At 37.8% G+C, this 25087-nt stretch overlaps 2 protein-coding genes across 6 annotated transcripts in view; one reads left to right on the top strand and one right to left on the bottom strand.

Annotated features, from left to right (window-relative positions):
• The first annotated feature begins 783 nt into the window (after positions 1–783).
• Positions 784–17361, top strand: glt8d2 (glycosyltransferase 8 domain containing 2). The gene is made up of 10 exons (XM_034026678.3): positions 784–957; positions 4980–5020; positions 11942–12034; positions 12745–12937; positions 13134–13251; positions 13346–13430; positions 14141–14253; positions 14620–14786; positions 14863–14975; positions 15249–17361. The coding sequence occupies exons 2-10, from the start codon at positions 5002–5004 to the stop codon at positions 15419–15421; spliced, it is 1074 nt and encodes a 357-aa protein (XP_033882569.1). The 5' UTR covers positions 784–957; positions 4980–5001; the 3' UTR covers positions 15422–17361.
• The window catches only part of LOC117415830 (G/T mismatch-specific thymine DNA glycosylase-like), an 11948-nt gene continuing 3792 nt past the window's right edge, over positions 16932–25087 (bottom strand). For all 5 annotated transcript variants that reach the window (XM_059026959.1, XM_059026961.1, XM_059026958.1 and 2 more), the window contains 8 exons: positions 24828–25054; positions 22818–22887; positions 22103–22238; positions 21609–21691; positions 21253–21347; positions 20972–21146; positions 20632–20760; positions 16932–19313 (listed from right to left, as the gene is read on the bottom strand). In XM_059026959.1, coding sequence (XP_058882942.1) covers positions 19156–19313; positions 20632–20760; positions 20972–21146; positions 21253–21347; positions 21609–21691; positions 22103–22238; positions 22818–22887; positions 24828–25054 — 1073 coding nt within the window. In that variant the 3' untranslated portion in view covers positions 16932–19155. The remainder of the gene's footprint in view (positions 19314–20631; positions 20761–20971; positions 21147–21252; positions 21348–21608; positions 21692–22102; positions 22239–22817; positions 22888–24827; positions 25055–25087) is intronic.

Below are 25087 nucleotides of genomic sequence, written 5' to 3'. Positions count from 1 at the left end.
GGTATTTCAATATTATTAAATATCTATACCTGCACTGGTGTCATATCTGTAAACAAGGTCATCTATGTTCATATGCAAAACTTTTCTTGGACAATAATTATGTATCTTCTCTGTCTTAGACATTTTAAGATTTTAAAAAAAAAACTGTGGTGTTTCAGCGCCACCTTCTGGGCACATTTTAACCTGGAATCGTAAACGCTGTTCACATTTGGTGCAAATCAGAACTTGTTGGCTTTCCTGTTTGTTTACACCTACAGGTTGTCGTACTCAGGCAAATAATAAATTACTAGTGTCACACTACATTTTATTTTTAAAGGTTTGCAAAGGTGTGATAAAGCTAGGGGTAGAGTCATTAATGGGAGGTACTGGGGTGCGAGAAGTAGCGAGGGGAAATATACCTACCATTAATATATATATATATATATATATATATATATATATTTTTACTGTCCCCTTATTTATGTTTTCAATCTTTTCTGAGATACTGCAATAACTCCAACATATACATAGATATCTTCTGCAGTGTATGCATACAGGATACTTCCTCTTTAATTATACAGATATGCTGATAAATATATTTAAGAGTTACTGTTTCTATAGATTTATAAAACTGCCTAGAAATATATTTTGTTTTCTGTAGATTTCTTCATGCGACGGGGAACAAATGCAGTTCTGACTGCAGCTGGATAGGCTACAGATCGACTGTGAAAACCAGGGGCTGCCTTAGGATGACTGAAGACATCTGGAAATAGTTTATCCAACATGTGGCAGGCTCGTGACGCCCTTGTTGGAAGTCTAACATTATAACAATTCATTGCTAGTACAGGTTGGGGCACCAGAAAAACCGAGACGCCTGGTTACGTGGTTGAGTGTTTGTGCCATCTTGGTTGTTTCATGAAGTTTTCACCTTCATATGGGAGCTTGCAAAGAGCATTGGCATAAACTTATTCTCTTTTGGTATGTGACTTGCTTTTCTAATTTGTTTTGCATGAACTATTGTCTGGACTCACAGGAATTTAGGAATGTTTTCTAGCAGCTATGCAGAACTGAAGAACAGTAGAGTGTGTGCTTTGAGTGCCGTACAACGTATCGGTCTTCATCAAAAAACCGTTACTTAAAATTATTTAGATTACATTACGACCACCAGATACAGAACTTAGCGGACGTATCTGTTTTGAAAAGTTTTAAGATGGAGGGAGCAATATTGCCAGTGTTCCCAGGTGGCGTAAAAAAACAACAAAACACATGTTAGTATTTTTCTAATTAATTCGTGTGTAGTTTATTACTATTAATGATTGTTTTTGTTTTAAGATACTTCTTAATATATATATATATATATATATATATATATATATATATATATATATATATATATATATATATATATATATATCAATTTAAACAATTAAATGCAACACACATTTGGCTGTATATCGCACGAAAGCTCTATCTATACATAGATACATAGTTATTGCCTGAACTATTAAAAAAAAATTTTTGTACTCCATTTACTGTGTGTGGGCTTGTGTTCATTTTATCTTTAATGAGGTGTTAGTTTTATCCTCTTTATTTTATTGTAAAAAATGACTATATTTTAAATGTTTACAAGATCTTGAACATCTGTCACCTGTACTGTTTAATGTACATAGTTAAAAGTGTTATTTACTTTAAAAAAAAAATAAATACACCACACATAGACAAGATCACATCAATGCAAACAGCTTTGTCTGTCTATCTTCAGCTACAACCAAAAGTTTAGCATCACCTAGACGTTTAGGATTGAGACATAATTAAAAAAATAAAAAAAAATCAACATATTTTTAGAAACACAGTTTGGACTCTAAAGTCCTCAATAACTATAGGCCAATCTCCAACCTACCATTCTTAGATAAGGTTCTAGAGAGAGTTGTTGCAATTCAATTATAGATTTCAAACTCTTAATGGTATATTCAAGAAGTTTCAGTCTGGTTTTCATGCTGCACATAACACTGAGACAGCCCTTGTCAGCGATGTGAATAATCTGTTGATAAGCTCTGACTCAGGCTTTACATCAGTTTTAATTCATCTAGATCTAAGTGCTGCCTTTGATACTGTAGACCAGTGGTCGGCAATTAAATTTGACGGTGGGCCAAATGACCCGCGGGCAGCCGCAGAGCGGGCCACTTGCAATTATGTGAGCTTGAACCTTGCAGTCTCTCATCAAAACTTAAACTAGAAATGAAGAGTTTGGGGGTTATCTTTGATCCTGATCTATCATTTGAGACTCATATTAGGGAAGTTACTAAAATATCTTTTTACCATTTGAGAAATATGGCCAAACTTAGACCAATTATTTCTGTCTCTCGGCATATCTGATGCCGAGAGACTAATGCATGCCTTTGTTTCATCTAGAATTGATTACTGTAATGCACTTTTTTGTGGTGTCCCAAAAAGTATGGTATCCTGATTGCAGCTTGTTCAGAATACCGCTGCTAGAATTCTGACTAAAACCAGGACAAGTGATCATATTACCCCTGTTTTGGCCTCTTTACATGGACTCCATGTGCAGTATAGAATTGATTTTAAGATTTTGCTTTTCACTTACAAGGCCCTGAATGGATTAGCACCTAGTTATTAGCAGGAGTTACCGACCAGGGGCTGCTGGTTATTCCTAGGGGCAACAAAACGAGCACGGGAGGTAGGACTCTACCTTCGTTTGTCAGGGAAGCTGGGACCGTTACAGTTTTCAAGTCAAGACTAAAAACGCACTTTTATAAAATGGCTTTCTTATCTTAGTGGGTTTTAATGTAACTTTAAAATTGCTGCTTTTGTATCATGTGTATAGTGTTGTTTAAATGTGTTATTTAAATGGTCTGATTATGGCAGTTGTGTGTGTGACATGCTATACAAATGTATTGTGATTTGTTATTTAATTTCATTATAATTTAGATCTATTATTTAAAGTCACTTAATCAAAGACACTACAAAATTATATCGCAAAAGCCTGCTGGAAGCCATAATAGCAGTACAATATTTCATGTTAGATTTAGAAGTCAGTATATGGAAAATAACAAAGTGGTATGTAATTCAATATGTTAACATAAGATTAGTCAGCAGGTTTCATTCGACTTTATAAAGCAAAAAGAGTTCATTCTACAGGGTGATGCAAAACATTTGGCCATTGCTGTACTGTTTGTATCTCGTTTTCTAGTCCTATATCTCTTCCTGGGTTTAAAAAACAAAATCAAACGCATGAATGGGATTCTCTCCTAGTAAAAACTACCATAATTTCAAAAGTAGTGCTTTGTTTAGGTAGGTCACACGTGTGTAATGTCTGCTGATATAATGTTGCCACTATTCTGTCTGAAGCATATCACATGCAAGTAATATGGATGTTAAAGGGTACATAAGGACCTTTTTATTTGATTGTGTTACATGTTCCCATGTGTTGCTACAACTGTTTACGTAAGGTGTGTGTATTGTTTTAATTTTTTTTTTTTTTTTACATTTTGGCCACTTTTTTAAACTTTTAAATTGCATTCCCTGCCTTAAGATGGCTTCACATATATCTGCATGGACTGCTCAGAACTACATTTCCCATCATCCTCCTGCTCACATATGTAACTGAGATGGATTTACCTGTGAGCAGGTAATGTGGGGAATGTAGTTTTGAGAGGTCCATGCGGGTACATGTGAAGCCATCTTGAGGCAGGGAATGCAATTTAAAAGTTTTAAAAAAATGGTCAAAATGTAAAAAAATAAATAAAAATAAAATGAAAATAAAACAATACACGCACCTTACTTAAACAGTTGTAGCAACACATGGGAACATGTAACACAATAAAATAAAAAGGTCCTTATGTACCCTTTAAGTAGAGGGGTGATTATATCACATACAAACACAATTGACTTATGAATAGTATGTTTTACTTAATGTACATATTCAGTGCTAACTGGAAGCAGCCAGGGACAGATTCCACACAACTGAATCATGGGAATTTAGGAAAGTGCTTCATTCTAAATGTAAAGCTTCTGTCCACTCAAATAATAGGAAGAAAAAAACCCCAACAAGCCTGCAAAATAAATATACTGTACACATAGAAGTTCAGTACAAAGTCAAGAGTTGCAGGGCGTGCTTGAGGATGTGTATTCTATTTTCTAAACAGGTAGGTCTATAGCATTCAGTAAGTGTCACAAACATTTTATCATTCATATAAATACAGTACCCCATTATATTGGAAGGCTGTCAAAAGAAACGAGATATGTTGCACAAACAGGGCTTAGCTCCTTACTTATTCTGAGCTAGCAGGCTGAGTTTTATATAACTGCTACCATATGATCACGTGGAGTCTCTTGTATTGAAATACAGAGCAAATGATGTGATTCTGACCAGAGATGTGTTTTTAGTCCAAATAAATGACAGCAGTGCTTTTTATTATTATTTTTTTCTTCAGTGGTATGAGGGGTATGTTGGTTTTGGCGTGATAGCTTACATGTAACTAAAGGCTTGTGGTCTTTGTAAAGTTGTCTAGAGAATATGAGTTGCCAAAAAGCAGGCGCATAAATTCAATCAGAAATTATTGTGAAGTAAAATCACATCCATGTGTGCGCAGAGGACAGAAACCTTCCAAGATTGTAGGTGATGTGGCAGATTTTAAGCAGGGTTCTGCATGTGACAGTCAAACACTTAAACACACATATATCACAATCTTGAACATAGTAGTCAATGTGTTAACATCTATATTTATCTAATCTGAGGATTTTGTAATTGTAAGATCAGTACTTATGGATAGATGTTGCCATTGTTTTGGGTAGACCCTGTACAACATATACACTCTGCCCATTTACCAATACTGGCACTTGCTTATCTTACCCATTTTGTGGTGTGACACACACAGCAAAATTAAAATGTCTTTTAAACTGAAATACAGAACTGTTTTATCCATAATTTCAAAAACTCAATTTGCAGTTTAATATCAGTTTTTTTTCTTCTTTTTTAGGTGTTTTTAAGAGAAAGAAGAAATGGCTTTGTTGAGAAAAAGTGAGTAACATCCAGAAGAACACAGGCCTGTTCTGTTCTTATATTACAGAGGCTGCTGGATTCTTTAGTTTTTCTGTTAAATTGGATTGTTATCTGAGATCAAATTGTATGTAATAACGTTTTTGGCACAGAGTGCTGTGATACTGCCATACTAAAAATAGATTATTATTAATGCCAGTGGAATGAGGCATAGTTGATATCATTTTGCTTTCTTCTGAGTAAGTCTAAGTTCCAGCTAAAGGTTAAATATCACCCACGCTCATTCATACTGGCTTGGATGTCATCTGTATACCATGAACAGGGGGGAGAGGGGGAAGAGGGGTGAACCAGCATTTTTCTGAGGGCATAGTATTGTTCTGACGGTAGCTTTAGTCTATTGCCTCCTAGACTTCCCTGTTAGGTTGTGTGGTACATAACACTGTTTTTACCCATTAATACAACTTTTTTTATACATATATATATATATATATATATATATATATATATATATATATATATATATATATATATATATATTATACTGTTATATACATGTATATTTTCCCTTAAATAAAATGGTAAATATTTACTTTAAATAAACAATAGATTTTAGATTAGTATTCTGGATTTAGCAGGGTGTCTAATTCTCATATTTACATTACTCCAAATGCAAAACTAGTTTAGGATGTTAGTAGCCTACGGCATTCCAAGTATTTCAAAGTATTTAGGCGATGTCACGGTCACGCATTGGCCGCAGAAATTGGATATTTTAACCCCAAAATGGCAGGTGAATATAGTCAATAAAGTCCCACACAAATTCATTACAGGGTTGATGATTTTTTTTTATTTTATTTTTTTAAATCAGATTTATTTGATTTAAATCGATTTTTTTTAAAAAATATTTATTTATTTTTAAAAACAGAGGCTGAAAAACGCATCCTCCGAAAAGTGTTCATGCCAATCCGTCATTTTTCGCACTGCGGATCCACAGCAAAGCCATCAGACCTATAGTGCCGGAGGACAACACAGATCTGAATGGCTCCACTGCAGATCCGCAGGTGGCCTATCAGCCACAGGGGTTGCTGGTGCGCGGTGAACCGTGGATTCCCCTGCCGACCTAATCCCTCCCTACCCAGGTGGCGCTCAGCCAATTGTGTGCCCACCCCTAGGAACCCCTGGTCACGGTCGGCAGTGACATAGGACTCTACACGGAGCGCCTTTATTGGATGCGCTACTTGGGAGCCCTGGAATTTTTTTGTAGCACCTTAGTTGTAGCTCTACAGTTCCTCCAAACCAAAAAGGATGGTGGTTTGTGAATAGTTACATACCAAACTAAATTACTCGAAATTAATCTTAAATGAATACATAAATAAAGCAAATTATTTATCATTGTGGCATCCTCTAAATGTGAACTACAATATGTGAACTACAAGAATTTAGCAATGGAGTACGCCACAGAAAAATATCCCTCACTCATCCCAGTCATTTTTTTCTTTTACTTTTCTTTGATTTCCTCTTTCTGGTCAGCACAACTTATTCAGACTTACAATGATTTCTATAATAATAATTTCTCTACAATATTCTCATAGACTAATGCAGAGTACATTACAACATTTTTTCTGAACAGTGTGTTTTAACAGTCTGTTTAGTATTTCTGCTGGTTTTATATTATTTAAAATACAGTGCAGTTATTACAACATTTTAACACACATGCAGTTTCACAAATGTTCAATTTGTATCCCAAAGATCGTCCTGCTTCCAGTAGCGGTGACAGTCTTGGGTCAGTTCCTGCTCTCAGTGAGTCTGTGAAAGCCACCACAGGTGTGGGTGACAGTCTTTAAAAGCCTGATACCTGCAAAAATCTTGTTTGCCAGGCTTCCATCTTTACATTCTCATTCCCATCATCAGTGGGAAAATTTCAAAGAAATTAAGCTGGTTCTATCAAAGAACCATACATCTCATACACCTTTCACTCAAAAAAGGGAAGACAGGTTTTGGGTCACTCATGACAGTGGTGTACCCCACCGGGTGAAAATCTCGTTATCATGCAAATAAAATAAAAAAAAAGATTGTGCAAGTGCAGTGGGAACCGCTAGTTGGAATCTGTAACTCCCACTGGATGGGGACCCTTCGGTAGAACGGTTAGGTCCTACCGGAGATGGCGTCTTCATCTCACGAGAAGCTCGATTACTGTGGGATCCTTTGCCTGCACAGCCGCCACCTCATCGAGAGAAGTAGGTAAGTAAGTAAGATTGGTCCTGAAGTTTTCTCACACACACACTTCTTTAACTGCCACAAGGGTGACAGGAGCACGGGACAGGACATCTGGGACTACATTAATGCTGCCTTTTCTGTACAAAACAGTGAAGGTGCTGAAGTCTCAGGGTCCATCGTGTCAGCCAAAATGTCTTTGGAGCATTAAAAGCCCATGTTAGTGCGGCATGATCCGTCACCACATGAAACTGTACTCCCTCCAGGTAGTGACGCCACTTCTCAACTGCCCACATTACTGCCAGACATTCTTTTTCCAAAGTTGAATAATTATTTTCTGCCCTGTTAAGCACCCTGGAAGTGTACACAATCACATGCTCTTCATCTTCCTCTCTCTGGGCAACCACAGCACCAAGACCCGCTCTGCTCACATCCGTGTAGACCCAGAAGGTCTTAGAAAGACCTGGGTGTGACAAGACCAGAGGGGCTTGAAGAGCTTTCTTAAGAAGCTCCAGGCTGGTCTGGCGTGCTGTTGGCCATTCCCACTACACAGCCTTCATTTTTAGACGCTTGAGAGGTGCTGCGATGTCCACCAAACGTGGTATAAATTTATGGTACTAACCTGCCAGCCCAATGAAATGCTGTACCTCCTTAAGTTTGGTAGGCACTGGACAGTCTTGGATGGCTTTTAACTCCAGGTCAACAGCCACGCCTTCCTTCCTTAGCCACAATATGTCCTAAAAACTTCAATGTGCTTTTGAAGAAATTACACTTAACCAGGTTTAAAGTAAGACATGCCTGGTGTAGTTTCTGAAACTCCAGCTCGAGGTCCTTCAAATGTTGGGTCTCACTAGGAGAATAGATGATGGTATCGTATATGTATACAAAACAACAGCGTCCTATTAAATCTCCCCAGCACATGCTCTGTGCTCGGGATACTTGCCAGTATCCCGAGCGCAGATCTAGTAAGCTGAATACAGGTGCTCCATACAGTGACTCTAGGATATCAAGGACTTGAGGCATGGGGTAGGCATCAAACTGGGTTTTGAGGTTCATCTGCTGATAGTCCACACAGAACCGGTAGGATCCATCACACTTCTGAATTAAGACCACCGGGGCGGATCAATCTGACGAAGATAGTTCAATCACCCCATCCTCCATCATCTGATGTAGGTCTTCTTGTGTCAATGCTTTCTTCTGGGGGGATACTCGGTAGGCCCTACACCTCACTGGCATTTCATCAGTAGTATAGATGGTATGAGTGCAAACAGTAGTCATGCCTAGTTGTGAGGTGCACACCGTAGGCCATTTTTTCATAAGTTGCTGTACGTCTTGTTGGATCAGATTGTGTGAGTTAATAACGATATTCTCCTCTGTAACCGGGGTAAGACCTGCGGGTGCCATAGACATCTTAGAGACAGCCAAGTAGAGATGTATCTGGGGCACATCAAGCATATTTAGTATCTTCTATGGTGATCCCCACTCCATCTTGGGCAAGAATGGATAATATTCACATCACTTTTGTCCTTTCACCCCATACTGTTTGTTTCGCAGGTCAATCATGGTGTTGGTTTTATATAAAACAAAATCCAAACCAAGAATCAGTAAAAATGCCAGGTGTTGATCTGACATGACATAAGTGTCGACCATCCAGATTTCGCCATGAAAATCAAAAGTAAAGCAAGTTCTTCCCAGGGCGCAGTGAGTCTGGCCATCCACCAACACGAATGCTTGATCATCACATGGCTGCAGCGTGTCACTAGGCTTCTGGATTTCCTGCCATAGTTGGTTCTTCATTAAAGTAAAAGTACAACCAGTGTCCAGTAATGCAGGAATGTGTGCGTTTCTCGCTCCAATCTTCACTACTAACAGAGTCAGTCCTGAGAAAGTGGGGGTATCCGAGATGGCTCTTCGGATTTTATGTACCACGCTGGTTTTCTTGAGGCTCCCTTGATTCCTTTCTTTCCTGCGTAGTCTGTGGAGGCTTTACTGTTCACCTTAGCCCAATATTGCTTCTCGCTCCAGTCCCTTTCGATCATGGTCTACTCGAACCAGATCTGTGCCTCGGAGGTCACTGGCCAGTTTTTAGTTGCTGTTATTAAGTATCCGTTGAACAATCTCTGTTTCAGTTATGTCCGGTTTCCACTTTAGACACAGTGCGCGATAGTCATATCTCGAATACTTTTTTCAGGTGCCTGTAAGAAAATCTTCTGGGAGAAAAGCTCTCAAAAATGCATTTTTAAAATAACTTAATGTTGGTATTCCCTGCTTCTCAGACAACCACCAGCTCTTAGCAGACTCTTTTAAAACTGAGGACAAAGTTGCCATAATTTCATTATCTCTTAGAGGTTGGAACGCTAAAAACTCTTCACACATGTTGATATATCCCATGGCATCGGAGCTCTCACTCTCACCTCCAAACTCAGGAACATTTATTTTGAATGGCAGTTTAAGGCCATGGGCTCCCCTAGAAACGAGCTCTGGAGCTTCCAACGTTGAATCAGCTGGGTGGGACCTGACTGTATGATGATGAGATGCGGAGACTTTGGGAGTGCTAGCTCTTCTCTGTAGTTTCTTAAATTCTCTGTCCAAATGCTCATTCCAACGATTAAAACAATCCACCACTGACCGCTCCAGCTGAGCAACAGCAGATTCCGCCGGTCTCCCCACCCTCTGGAACTGGGTGTCAGCGTATTCTCTTAAAGATTCCTCCCTGTTAATAACACTGCCTTGTGCCAGGTTAAAATGTTCCTCTAATGTCTTGGCCTGTTCAGTTGTCTGACCCAGCATATTACTTAATTCTTCTGAGGTTTGCCTCTCATCAGAAGGGAACGGTTCTACTATATCACCCTCAGCCCCATCAGGGTCTGGCTCGCTCACGTATAACTTACTCAACAGGGCACCTACTTCAGCAACCGGATCTCTAGGTCTTCTCCTGGTAATATAAACACTGAGTGGTTCATTTAACAATGTATTGGCATGACCCGTCTCTGAATGGTGTTGACAAATCAAAAGACATAATTGCAAAATACTCCCCAATGCAAGATATAAACAATGCTGGTTTACAACTAAACAAACTCTTAACCAATCCTCTACCTTGAAACCCATACAGGCCACCAATTCTGTAACAAACCATATTTAATTAGCTACAGCAATAAAGAAATTAAAGGGAACTAGTAGAATTTATCAAGAAAATCAATGTTAAATAACAGCACTGAAAAATATAACAAAGTGAACTTCTGCACACATGAGCAGCAGTGTGGAGTAGTGGTTAGGGCTCTGGACTCTTGACCGGAGGGTTGTTGGTTCAATCCCAGGTGGGGGACACTGCTGCTATACCCTTGAGCAAGATAGTTTACCTAGATTGCTCCAGTAAAAACCCAACTGTATAAATGGGTAACTGTATGTAAAAAATAATGTGATATCTTGTAACAATTATAAGTCGTCCTGGATAAGGGCATCTGCTAAGAAATAAATAATAATAATAACTAAAGAAATAGTTTATTAATATAACTTGCAACAAAATGAAATAAAACAAAAAATAATATGGTTATTTTATGGTGTGATCAAACAGTAAATCAGAAATTTAAGAATGAACTGGTGATGCCAATAGTAGCACCACATTATGGGGCTGTTGCCACAGCTTTGTACACTGTGAGGTGGCACCCAATGTGATCCAGAGCCATGCTTAAGTTTGTGTTTAAGTACAGATTGTGTCAGAATCACATATGCTGCCATTAATGACAAACTTAACACAACTGTGTTCCCCTCATTGACACATTTCACACAAACCTGGCTATTCTTAATAAAAAACGTTTTACGGCATATTGCAACAACTGCGATTCATTTAGAACAACTCAAAGCACATGTAGGTCAAAAAGATGCAACACGGTGAGATGCAATCATTCTACTGATTTGAAAATGTGCAGGTAAACTGAGAGGTGGGTCAAAAAAAGCAGGCAACACCCTGAAACGCCCACAAAGTTCCGACAAAATCAAAAAGCAAGGCTAGTTTTTCAGTGCAACTCTGATATTGAAAATCGGACGCAGCTGCAAGACTCTGTCCTTGCACCCAAAAAAACAAACTGTGTAAGCTGCGCTGTCGCATCTCTTTTGAAAATGGGCCGAAAGCTTGGGACCATCTTTAGTACGGGGTTAAGTATGGGAAATGGCAGTGAGTGAAGCAAGGACAGGAAAGATAGAGAAGTGGTGTATTCTTGTGCTGCATATTTCAATGATCATTTTAAAGCTCTTTATTTTATTTTAATTCTTCCTTCTATATTTGTGTATAATTGTAATAATACACTTTATAAATCCAATATACTAACCCCCTGCAGTGTTAACAAGAAACACGTTACTTTAACTTTGCTGTATTCTGTGTGGTCCATATTTTTGAAATTTTTTTTTTTTTTCAACTTTTAATCGGGAACATTCTCCAGAAGGTTTTTCCTTCTCACATCACAGTGTATCCAGTTCACGCACTGTGTTTTTTTTTTTTTCTCCTGGCGAACGCTCCCAAGTAAATGTTGAGAAATGTATTGCCAGTTAGTTGATTTATGATCCGTGGTGAGTAAAAATGTCAAGAGTCTGCAGTATGTTAAAAAAAAATAAAACGCCAGACAACATGGGACACCGCAAAGGAAACCTAATGCGTTTCTTGTAACTTTGATAGGTGTTCTGTACCACTTTGTCCTCAGCCCATCTAAACCTAGTTGTTTTATGTTCTTCTAGTTAACCACATTCTGATGCTGCTCCTCGTCTTGATGGTGTGTATCATTCTCTACAGCAAAGTTCACAAAAAAGAACCCAGAAAGAATGAAACACGTATGTACTTAGAGCTTTTGTATTATTTTGAAGTAAGAGTTCACTTACACAGTAAAGTAAAGTAAAGATGATGAATTGTCCCAGTGCTTAATGCTAATATTGCAAAACTTCATATTTCACATTTAATAGATGATACAGTTCCCTTTCAGAATGACAGAACAATACAATGCAGCACAGGTCCTAACAGTTCATGACAACAAGACAATGACAGCAACATTCAATGGTGCTTTAAAAGATTAAAAGACATTTAGAAAGATGTTTACATGGCCCTATTTTGAAATAGGAAAAGGCAATTCAAAGAGAATACTTACCGGTAAATAATTCTAATGGTATAAAACTATCAAAAAAACAACCTATTCCTTGCTCTAGGACTTGCTTGCTTTTGCTATGACTTCAGAGATAAATCTGCTTTTGAGAAGAGTTAGAATGTTTATAAGAGTCAGGTAAAAGCTGGGTCAAACATACCTTCAACTGTGACCTAAACATTTTGCAAAAAAGAAATGTGAAGTTGTCAAATATTGTTGTAAGTGCAAATGCGCTGTCACAAGGCAAGCCAGTTCCTAGTAAAGACCGGTACGCAAGTGGCCTGGTAAGTAGTAATCCTATTGACAGATAGGAAAAAAGGTTTTGCCAGAGACAATATGACTTGCTGTTCCCTCAGGTATCAGAGTACATTTCCATGTAGTTGTATTTGTTTGTCCTGGTTTCAGGAGCAGGCTTCAATCCAGTGTATGAGCGAGGCAGTCATGATGAGGCTGGTGAGGATGACATCCCAGTGGTGATCTGTGCAGCAGAGGGACGGATGGGCGGCACTATTGCAGCCATCAACAGCCTCTATAGCAATACTGAGGCCAACGTTCTCTTCTACATTGTGACCCTGAGAAACTCGCTGCAGCATGTCAGGTAATACTATCTCTTTCTAAAATGTATTTTTACAGTGGCACTGTCTCTTTGCCTCTGCATGCTGCCTAGTGAGAACTGTGTTGCATTAGGGTAGTATGGGTGAATGGCAAAGGTATTGACAAGGGTATAGTCTCATCTGACAGATAATGAACAGTCCTGCCAGGTCTTTAATTTAGTTTTGTTTATTTATTTTCAGAAAATGGATTGAGAACTCAAACCTAAAGGATATCAAGTTTAAAATCATTGAATTTAACCCACTCGTGCTGAGAGGGAAGGTGAGACCAGATTCCTCAAGACCAGAACTTCTACAGCCAGTAAGTGTATCTATGTACAGTACTGTTTGGAGAATTGAAATCACTGTTAAACCCTTGTATCTTTTTTAACACTACCTTTTGTTCTTTCTGGCAGCTGAATTTTGTCCGCTTCTATATCCCACTTCTTATTCATAATCACGAAAAAGTGATCTATTTGGACGATGACGTCATCGTACAAGGTACGTCAAATGACCCTTACCGTGTGAAACTCCGTGGACAAATGACAGCCCACAAATGTACAAACAGTATTCATATCTGTGTGTTTTACAGTACTGTTTTTACACATTGGATAGCTGAAATAATGGATGCCAATTAACACTTAGCTTTTATGGGGTAAAGTAGCAGTTATTCAAAGAAGACCAGAACATTAATCTATGCAGCCTATGTAATGCTAAGATTCCTGCATTTCCTTAAAAAATATAATCCAACATTAGATCCCCTGCGCTTAAATTAATTATTTATTAAATCCATACCAGCTGTGTTAACTCAAAATCAATCCAAACAATACTCCACATGAAGTCTGCACACAAAATGGCCAGTCACAGCAGTGATGTTTTAAAACCGCGAGCCGAAACATGTCGGTTTTTAATCAATAAATGAAAATAACGTTTTAAAACATCACTGCTGTGATTGCCCATTCTGTTTGTGGACTTCGCATGGAGTATTGCTTATAAAATATAGAAACTCATTTAATATTGCCTGACCACTACATATACATACAGTATATATCCTGTTAGATTTTAATAATTACATGCTTCCAGAATTCAGCCCTTTGTAGAAGTGAATACAATGTGACCGAGACAGATCTAATGTGTGTTCTATCCTGCACTCATATAGACTACAGTACAATCCAGTTTGACTGCCTCTTTCTGTTTTATGTCAAACTCAGGTGATATCCAGGACCTGTATAATACAAACTTGAAGCCAGGCCATGCTGCAGCTTTTGCAGCAGACTGTGACCTTCCTTCCACTCACGAAATGGTGCGAAGCGTAGGAATGCAGGTGAGGTTCATCGTCTTTAGAATTAATAAGAGAAATCATATTCAGAAACATTTTTCTACAGGTCCCCTGCTGCACACCTAATGAAAACTGGTTCAAATCCTGTTAGCGGTAATAAATAATTAAAATAATTATAAATAATTAAACACTTGACATATTAAGGAACTTTTGAAGACTGAGGTGCACATAATAGTACAGGGTAGAGAAATATAGCAAAGAGGCACGCATGAATCATATTTTTAATATAAATTGAACATGATTTTTGGACAGTGTGGCTTGGTTTGTTTTGGGGTGGGGTTTTTTTGCCATGGAGGCAACATTGTGAATTAAATGATATATATATGAACAAGCCATACTATTTCCCCATAGACCACATATATGGGGTTCTTGGACTACAGAAAGCAAGCAGTAAGGGAACTTGGCATCAACCCCAGCACATGTTCCTTCAACCCAGGGGTGTTTATGGCCAATATTACTGAATGGAAGCACCAGAGAATCACCAAACAGCTGGAAAAGCTGATGCAGCAGAATGTCCAGTAAGTACAGTTTTCAATGTTTTTTTTTTTTTTTTTTGGTTTATAGAAGACTAATCTAATCTTGTTTTGTTTCAAGGGAGAATCTGTACAGCAGCGCAATGGCAGGTGGGGTGGCCACTCCCCCAATGCTGATTGTCTTCCATGAGAAATACTCCAACATGAATCCATTGTGGCACATCCGGCATCTAGGCGAGTGTATATATTCAATGTAAAACATATAACAACATTTTACAAAGCATTGCCAGCCTGTAACACAATAGCGATAGAAGCCAGCTAAAAATAAAATAAAAAAAAACTTAGCATAAATACACCAAGATACCTAATAGCTTTCAACTGGCACTTGCAGATCAATATAGTTACTGTATGTAGAGCTTTAGAAATACTGAAAGAAACCCAAGACATCCAATAACAAATATTTATTTGATACACATTGTAAGTTAATAAACACATGTCTCATTTCAGGCTGGAGCCCAGACACTCGGTACTCGGAGCAGTTTCTTCAGGAGGCCCATTTGCTGCACTGGAATGGCCGATTCAAGCCCTGGGATTACCCATGTGCCCACATTGAACTCTGGGAGAAGTGGTACATCCCAGACCCCACAGGGACATTTGTGCTGATCAGGCCCAGCAGCTGAAAAGAGATCCAAAGCAACATACAAGTGTAGAAAAGTCTGGTACTGGGATTATCCTCGCTCATCTTGATGTAAACGTACATTCTTTTGCATATTTTCTAGTCTTGGTTCTACATATCAAATGGCAACCAACCTTAGCACTAAAACTTATTGACTTATATGTGCTCAGTTGGTAGATTAATTAAAAGTAGAGGGGAGAAGAAAAAAACGTCCTTCCTTGCTTTTTCAGAATGGAGATCAGCAGCAGTGGCAAAACTGCGTTCTTTACGGTGTTCTGCCTTGAAGTAGTACTGTATTAAGCCTGCCTGTGTTTCACAACAGTGTATTCATCTGCAAACGTAACACAATATATTTAACAAATACCAACTTCTATTCCTTTTGGATTTTTAATCCTTACTCTGTTGCGGACAGATCAACAGGGTTTTCAATTAGTTGTAAGGTACATGGCAATTACAATCTCATTGAGGCGCAGAGGGGAGAAGAGTGGGAGGGTTTCAGATGATGCTTTCTGAAGCATTTTTCATGGTTTAAGTATGTGCTGCTCACAGCAAGGCAAGATCAAGAGGAAAATGTGACTTTTGGAGCACTACAAAACTGGCTGAAAATGTGTTTGGAATTGGAGACCGCACCTTTAATTGTGTACAGTTGCAATATGGGAAACAGCATGCTGCAGCTCCCATGTTCAGCGTTAGTGAAGTGATGATCTGACAGCATGTAACATAGACTTCTTATGATTACATGTTACTGTTTAAAATGTTCAGTTAAATAAGTTTAAATTGCAGCGTGTTCGTTCTGCTGTTTCCGATATTAAATACACCACAGCAAGCAGTCATATTTTAGATATTTTAATTAGCACAATCTGAGAGCTAAAATTTAGTGAACAGCATTTCTTTTTTTGTTGTTTTACTAGTCACGTAAGCTGCAGTACATTTTATTTTGAATTCCTTAATTTTTTTTTTTCTCTCAGCAGTACACTTCCTAAATTACAGTTGCAAGTATTTCTATGCATTCCGTTTTTACCTTTCTGGTGAAAGTTTGAGAAATAAACAATTTTTCCTGCTACAGCTGACCCTGCTTCAGTACAAAACTCACACTACATTATTGTTCTGCATTATAGTAACGTCTTAAATTACCGTGCCTGGTTCTTTGGCTGAAGCAATATTATCAGCTCATCCTCATAGGGAATCTGCTGTGCAATTAAATCATCCTTAAACTCCTGATGGTAAAGTGTTGTGGTTGCTAAAGAAAAAAATCTGTTTGTGGTACACAAAACTTTATTTAGACACTCTACGATTTTACTGGCAGAAAATAATTGGGCATACCAAATTGGAGATTGAAATTAAAAAAAAAAAAAAGGAATTGGTAAATGTGAAAAAAGTCTATATTGCTTTCACTGCTAAAAAAACAACCAGGAATGGTTATTTTAGGACTGAATAGAACATAAAGCACTTGTTTCTCAATGAGCAGGATTAAAAGCCCCTCGCTAGACTGCAAAATTAAACATACATACATAAAGAGGTTGCAAAATCTTTATTGTGCAAGGTCAGGTTGGTCATACTTAAAATACACCTCCCTCTTTCCTCTGCAATAAAAATCAGCAAACAAATGATAATACACTCATTTTTGTATAATACACACAAACACACTACAGTTCAAGGCATTTCAAATAGCTGCCATTGTATTAAGAGCACCTACATCATTTGTGCTTGGCCTCTTAATTCATTGGTTAGAAACATGAAGATACCAGTCAGAGAAATAAGTACTATTTTGCACTTAACCTCCTTCTTCACACAGGCCTGGCTAAAACAGTCAAAGAATTACTGGTATCGATCAGGATAAGAACTAAAAATGAAGGAAGATCACCCTCATCTTCTTCAAGTCTGCAGCACATAGATCTACAAGTTGATTGCATTCTCAAAAGTAAAGAAATTGACTTATGACCCTAGAGTAAAAAGCTGTAACACAATTCCTAATTTTCAGCATAGAGAGACAATTCAGAACATCCTGCATGTCACAGAGGACCAATTTAAAAACAAAACAAAACAAAAAAAAACACTTTACAGCACTGAAGAGAATAAACAAGTTAGGAGTGCGTCATTATAGTGATATATATATATATATATATATATATATATATGTTTCAAATAGTCCCAAAAGTGTAGATTCAAAATCTTGCTAAAAGTGGTACACAAGCCTTATTTATGTGAGATGCAATCAAATAAGTGAGTCCATCATGGTCAAGCTAGTATTTTCAGTCCCACTCAGTCACAGAACTTCAGCAAAGCCCTTGACAAGGTATGTGCGTTTCTTTTTGTTTAACCAACCATTGTTAAAAAGGATCTAGACAAAAGGTGTGTATAGCCTGCCATCAATTACTGTACCAAGCTTCCTAGAACCTTGGTGCCTCGAGTCACAAGAACATATCAAAATCTTCCCTTAAAGAATAGGCAGGGCTGTTCTAGAATGAAAAACAAAAACTTTTTTTTCTTTTTATACAAAATCTAACACACTTAATTTTACAAATTCAATTTAGATTTACAGCAGAAATAACTTTACAGTACCTGGAGACATGAAGTGAAGATATAAACTTATAATATTGTACAAATTTAATCCCTCCTCCAACCCCTGCCAGCAATTTATAACAATCCATAATCCACCAAGTAGCTCCCACACATAACAGGTCTTTTGATATTAGCCACAATTGTTCCAGCAGTTACAATGGGAAAGGGCCAATTAATCCCTGGTCCTTTTAAAAAGGCACAGTATATCCAACAAGTTATATATGCCCAAACTTGACCGCATCCGCTCTTGATGGGAGTCAGTCTGGCAGGCAATAAAAATGAGGCAGCTTCACACTATTCCCTCCCCTGAGGAAAAACTGAAGGTTCTGAAGTATGTACTTAAAATAAAAGATACATATGTAACAGCAACTTGGTGAAAGTCACTAGCTGGTTTTGCAACAGTCACTTAAAATGCTAGAGTAGGTTAGATCAGTAGTACCAACTAGCATTCTGAACTAGGATTACCAACCTGCTTTAATAGCTACTACGTGGACCCCTTTATCTGTTTTGCTTAATCTCAACATATGGTTAAAAGCAACAATATCATTCGATACAGTTCAGTATGGTAAAATGGTTAAAGTCAAGAGGCACTCCTGGATTTTATCCCATCCAAGATGTAAAACCAGGTATTAAATCACCAAATTGGGCAGCTCAGGTAGGATAGTTTCTTGAACAGCAGTATGTAGTTACTCATTGGATTCAATTGTAATAGGACCTAGATACTAGACTCAAGTAAAACAATTAGCCTAAAATAATTCACTAGACATTATTGAAGCATCTTCTTTTTAAAACACAACATGATCATATTAGAGCAACATCCAAATGTGTTGTAGTTAAGAAAAATCCATTATAAATAAAAATGGGAGTACTATTGCATTTCCAGACCACATACCAAAATAGCACTTTGTAAAATGTTCCCATCTCTAAAATGTGCATAAAAAATCCCCAGAACACAATGTATGAATTACATTAAATACTTCAGAAAGATTCATCATCTTTAAATAGCTTTCATATGATAAACGAATCTACTTAATGCAATTCTCCGGTTTATAAAATACCTGATACCATTCAAAAAAAAAAAAGGAATTAAAAGACTTCAGTTTAGGAACTGAGGTTTGGTGTCTTGGTGACTGCACTAAAACTGCAGCGATCATGCAGTTCCTGGGTTTTAGCTGTTTAATCAGTTCCTGTAACCTCTCGTGGTTGTGTGCTACAGCTACCAATGTCTGGAATCTGATCTGCAAACGACTGCATCATCCACTGTCCTTCTGGAACCTGTCCACCTGGAACCTGTCCAAAAGCAGGTGGTGTACTCACCTCCTTACTGCCAGCTTCTAAAAGTGAGAAAAGAAAGAAAGAAAGTTAGATACCAAACTACAAATCTGTGAACAAAAAAGTGGAATGGTGTCTTATGGCAGTGGTTCTCAAACTGGGTGGTGCAGACTGTATCTGGGGGGGGGGGAGGAATCTCCAATACTACTAGCAATACTGTCCTACAATTACTGCATGATACTGTGATCATTCCACTGTATTATGTTTTGAACCATAGCTATGTTATAAAAGAGAAAGCAAATGCTTATTGTAAAAGTTTACCAGTACCTTAATTAAGGGCCATATAAATTAAGGGCCTTAAAATTAAGGGCCATAATGTAACTTTTTTACATGGCCATTTTTCTTCAAGCTGCTGCAGTGACTTAAGTGTTATAACACGTTACTGTAAATTAGATTGTTTTAGCAGATATATTTAAATAAACATTTAAATGGTTTTGGGATTTGGAATTCAAAAATCGTCAAAATCCCCCAATGTAGCAAATCCGCCGAATTTAATACCAGACAAAATTTCCCATTATACGGTATATAAACTTAATTCTTTCTGCCGACACCTCCAGGCATGTCAAAGTTTGTAGATGGTGCTGTGCATCCAACTAATCGGTGCCTTATAAGCTTATTTTTGGATGAAGTCGGCTGCCATCTGGTAATGTATGTTGTTTAATCGGCTTACTACGTGGCATGCACGTTAGTAAGCGTTGGTCACAATCTGCAAACTGTAATTTGCAGTGTTAAGTTTGCTCTTATTACAATGGACTGGTGGATGGTTTGTGCAAAAGAAAAAAAAAAAAAAAAAAAACACACAAACAGCAGTGACATACAGAGAAGCCAGAGGCTAGGGTTAGAACAATAAAAATCGATAATCCCAACAATTTTTTTGCAGCGATAATTTTATCACGTTGAAAAATTAATCAATCTTAATTATCGTCCATGACCCAATGAAGCGGCTCTGCATTGAGCAGTAAGCGACACTGAACTGTCTGCGCGAGGCGTAAAACATGATCTGCGTGAGCACTGTGTACATTGGGAAGTATTGATTTTAAACAATATGCTTTGGCTTTTAACTTTACCTCATGGTTTCATTTTGATAATAAGTTGTACACTGGCAAAGCATGACTGGTTTAACAAAAACAGAAACAACTTTTGACAGAGGATTTTTTTTGTATGTGAATTGAATGGAATTGCAAAAATAAAATCAAAATAACACAACCACATGGCAAACGTTTCATATAGCCAAAACAACTTTGTCTTATGGAATAGTTTGCAAACAATTCTGATGTTGTGGCATTCATAAAGTATTCAGATTACCTTTAACACACTTACCTGGCTCAGTGGCAGAGAAATTACAGGGTCCATTGCCCTCTGGTCCAGACTCACTGTAAGCACCACCGAAAGCAGCTTCATAACCTGGATCATACTTCTCCTCCTTAATAGCCATCCTCTTTGCATCCTCTGAAAACAAGAACCAAAATGTAAGGAGATGTTTCACGTGGTGGTATCTTAATATTGGAAGTTAGTGTTACAATGCAAGCCACAGAAACTGATTAAACAAAGACATTTAGTTAGCCTTATAGATTTGGCCAAAACTGGAAAGTAGAATGTGTTTAGAAGAATGCCTGAGGTTTGTGTACCCAGCAGTGTTTTGACATTCTGAACCTCTTACCCTTTGCCAACTTCAGATCGAAACTGTATTCCAGCTCTTGCACGTCCTTGCTGACTGATGGTTGACCCTTCAGTTGGTCACGCAGTTCTTTCAGCTTGATGTAGTAGTGGACTTTATCTTGGGCTCGGGGAAACTGGGCACAGCGTGCACTTGATGAGGGCATCACATAGCATGCCTTTAGAGTGGAAAAGAGGAACAGGTTTTAGTGGAAGTTTAGATATGTGTTTGGACAGAAAGGCATGGCATGCAGATTTAAAAGGTTGTCTGGAGAACGCACTTACCGTTTCTGTTTCAGGAATCCTGTGAGGCTGCAAACCAAATTCAAATTTCTTAATCTTGACTCCGAAGATTTCTTTGCTAAAAATTTCATAAATACCTGGTAAGAACAAGAGAAGAATTAGCAAGTGAAGTAGAAGAACATACTCCAAACTGAAGATATACATTTTTACAGTAGTTGTAAATAATGCCATATTGCTTTAGTTTTTACAAGCCATGCAGGGATTTTAATTTGGTATTGGACATGTTTACCATAAAGAAGCAACATTAGTGAACACAAAGAATTAGTAGATTCCTATTAACTTCAATTAAATGATAGGTTTAATATACAATACTGTGTTTAGATATAACAATTACTCACATTTTCCATTAAAAGCAGCTACAACTGGTTTATACTTCTTAAGCTTCTCTACTAGAATTCTGCCTCCTTCTCGAAACTCTTTGCTGCGATAAAAACAAATCAATTAAGTGAACAAACAAATCAAGTAAAGCTGAAGTCAAGGGTGTATTAAACGCACTGGACATGGGATTAAGTTTACAAGGAACAAACAAGTGAAGCCATGAGCTCTGTGTACAGTACACACACAAACACACAATGTATGACTAAAACTGTTTTTGTCCAACACACCACCTGGTGGCTAACTTCCACTCAGCACTTTACCTTCACTCTAGAGCACAGGGATTCACCTCTGACTATTTCAAGCTATTTCACCCTAGACCATTAATCGTTTAAATTGAACCTAGGTGTTCAATTGCGTAACTCGTGACCTGGTTGGATTAAGATCAGGGATTGGAAGTCAGCACCACAATTTTTCATCTTGTTTTTACCCCCCCCTCCCCCATTTTAAATCGTACCTGGAAAGGTCTTTGCTTCCTGGAGTTGTCCTCTCCACCATGTTTGTAAACCCAATACCACACTTTTCTGGCAATAGCTGGTCATCCATATGATTTAACTGAGTATCGCTCAGGCCGGACAAAAAGAGGCACTTCCCTACAGAGAGATGAGGGGATTTTTGCATTAACATATAGCAAAGGCAATATTATAGCACTTGCTTTAGAGAATAGATAATTTTTGTATCAATATAAAATAAACTTGATTACACTGCGTTAGTATTTTAGCAATAAAAAGTACGTGTCTGCAAGTTTTCTGTACGTTATTTATGGCAAGTGTATGTAACTGCTGAAAATTCATTCATTCTTCTATTTTAAAAGAAATCCACTACAGCACAGCATGTTGATATTATTAAATTAGTTATTAGATACACAATGTTTGTCACAAAGCTCTCAAGTTTCATCAAAAAAATTATTGTTGAAGCAAATTGTAAAATTCCACACTTACCACAATACGGAAATTATCGATATCAAACAATAGCGATATTTTGATAGGATATTGACACTGGTGGCCATCACTGATTTTCTTTATTTTACTAGCACAGTGCAATGGAGCTAACAGCGCGTTTCTACACGCATAGGGCCAAGAGTGACCAGAATTTAAAATGGATGACAAAACAGCTAAATTCTGTTTTTTTTTTTTTTTTTTTTTTTAATGAAGACAGACGTTAAGACTTACAGAAGTGGTTCCCTGGCCCAGGATAATGATGTCCTTTGTGAGCTGCCATCAGTCCTGGATTAATACCAATCTGTAAAAGCCAGATATTGCTGTTTAAACTGAATGTCATTTGGTTATAGATGCAGAAAGCGTTTATCCCCACTGAAACCTCAAGCAAGCCTTTATAAAACTATATTGTTTCACATTTTACCTTAAAAAGGTAGTAAAGCTGGTCAGCTATTATATTGGACAACAGTATTTTTTTAGCAAAATGTTTGAAAAAAATGACTGGTTGTTAAAATATAATTGTAAAAAGTGGTTACAGATTGCTCTGTGTCCTGACAATCTTATTAGTGCTCTCTATTGGTTGTCAGACAATTCTACTGTGCAAGTAGCTTTCAAGTATATCCATGTTTTTGGAACTGTGTTAATAATTAGTTTAACCCTTCCGCTCTGGTGAACATTCTACCTGTTTGAAATCTGAACGACAGAACGTGGCTTTCGGCTTGTGTATCAGGACAAATATCCACTGAAACATACAGTACGATACCTTTCCAAACAGCTGAGAATCTAAAGATTATTAAGAGAATAACGTTTTCACTCTATGATGAAACATACCCTACTATTACCTAGTTTGAATTTAATAAATAAGTTTTAAAATGTACTCAAATTCATTTCTCTTTGACCTTATTGCTGATTGGTCCATTGCGATGTGAACAGCGAGTAGTGCAGAAACAAATCGTGTCACTTGTGTACGGTGTGCATAGCACATAGCACTTTAATGTGCAAGCCCACGCCCATTGACGCGTTTGATTTGGCATTGTATGCTGCAGAGCTGCGCTTACATTCCAACTTTTAAGAAACTGTGTGTTAACATTTATGTCTTTAGCTAAATCTAGGAAAAACGTTTTACGATTTACGTTAAATCCGGGAAAAAATACCTGTTATTATTATTATTATTTGTTTATTTAGCAGACGCCTTTATCCAAGGCGACTTAGAGACTAGGGTGTGAACTATGCATCAGCTGCAAAGTCACTTACAATTACGTCTCACCCGAAAGACGGAGCACAAGGAGGTTAAGTGACTTGCCTAGGGTCACACAAGAATCAGTGGCTGAGGTGGGATTTGAACCGGGGACCACCTGGTTACAAGCCCTTTTCTTTAACCACTGGACCACAAACCATTTATTTTTTTTACACTTGTTGCCCCTGTTCCCTGCAGTTTCACTGACACTCGCCACTTCAAACTTAATTTCTCCAGTTCTACAAGTCCTAGAGTGATCGTCAACAGCTCATTTGAAAGGCAAGAACTTGGACTAATTAGCTGTCATTCTGTATTTATTTAAAATGTTCTATATTTTTTTTTTTTTTTTTTTTTTTTTTTACAGAACTGCCCCTTTAGTTAGTCATGCCCCCCCTTACTGACCACTGATGTAAAGTAATTTAGTACTCTCTCCAGCAATGCTGCGCTTTAAAATCATGGTATATACAGTAATCAAAACCCAAGATCCTGAAATGCTGCACCTCATAAGAAAATGTATCTCTATTGGCCTGGGGCTTTAATGAAATGCATTTTGATTGGAGAGTCATCCCTAAAGTTTATCCTGTGAATATTTAACTACATCTAATATTTTGTTAATTTATTTCTGGGTATATAAACATTGTGGACGATTTAGTATGATTTCTGGCAAGTTTGTATAAATAAAACTCACTTGTCCAGCTTTCTGTCTATCTACCTTTACTTTTGTTTTGAAAATATATAAAAAACATACCTGTTTGGTTGTTGGAGCCTTTGGAGATGTCAGTCATTTGGCAAACAACCAATGGTTGTTTAAAATGGCTTAGAATGGGCGCCTAATGTCACCATTACATCATCGTTCATATATGAATGGTTTCTAGCGGCGCCGAAGCGGAAAGGTTAATGCTTCATCAAGTAAACCGTATAGGACATACATTAAAAGAATGTGATACAATGCTTCCTGCACTCACAATGGTATTACACTTACATGCACCCCAACGTCAGTTACTTACAATCACAATATCCAGATTGAAGGTGAGGATATCAGGCAGAGTTTTCGTCATGAGTTCAGCCTCAGAGACACCGTTGAAGCGATTCATTTTCCTCTTCACTTTCTTGAAGGCATCCGAAATCTTCTCCTGCTTCCCTCCGGCAGCTCCATCTGCTGCCTTTGCTTTTTTGGGACCAGGTTTCTTTGGCTCTTTTGCAGGAGGTCTGCCTCGCTTTCCCTTTGTAGGAGCTTAATGTGGACAAGACAGCAGTTTAAGTCTTC

The sequence above is a fragment of the Acipenser ruthenus genome, chromosome 7, assembly GCF_902713425.1.
Source record: "Acipenser ruthenus chromosome 7, fAciRut3.2 maternal haplotype, whole genome shotgun sequence".
Lineage (NCBI taxonomy): Eukaryota > Metazoa > Chordata > Actinopteri > Acipenseriformes > Acipenseridae > Acipenser > Acipenser ruthenus.
This window is presented reverse-complemented; position numbering and strand designations above follow the sequence as displayed.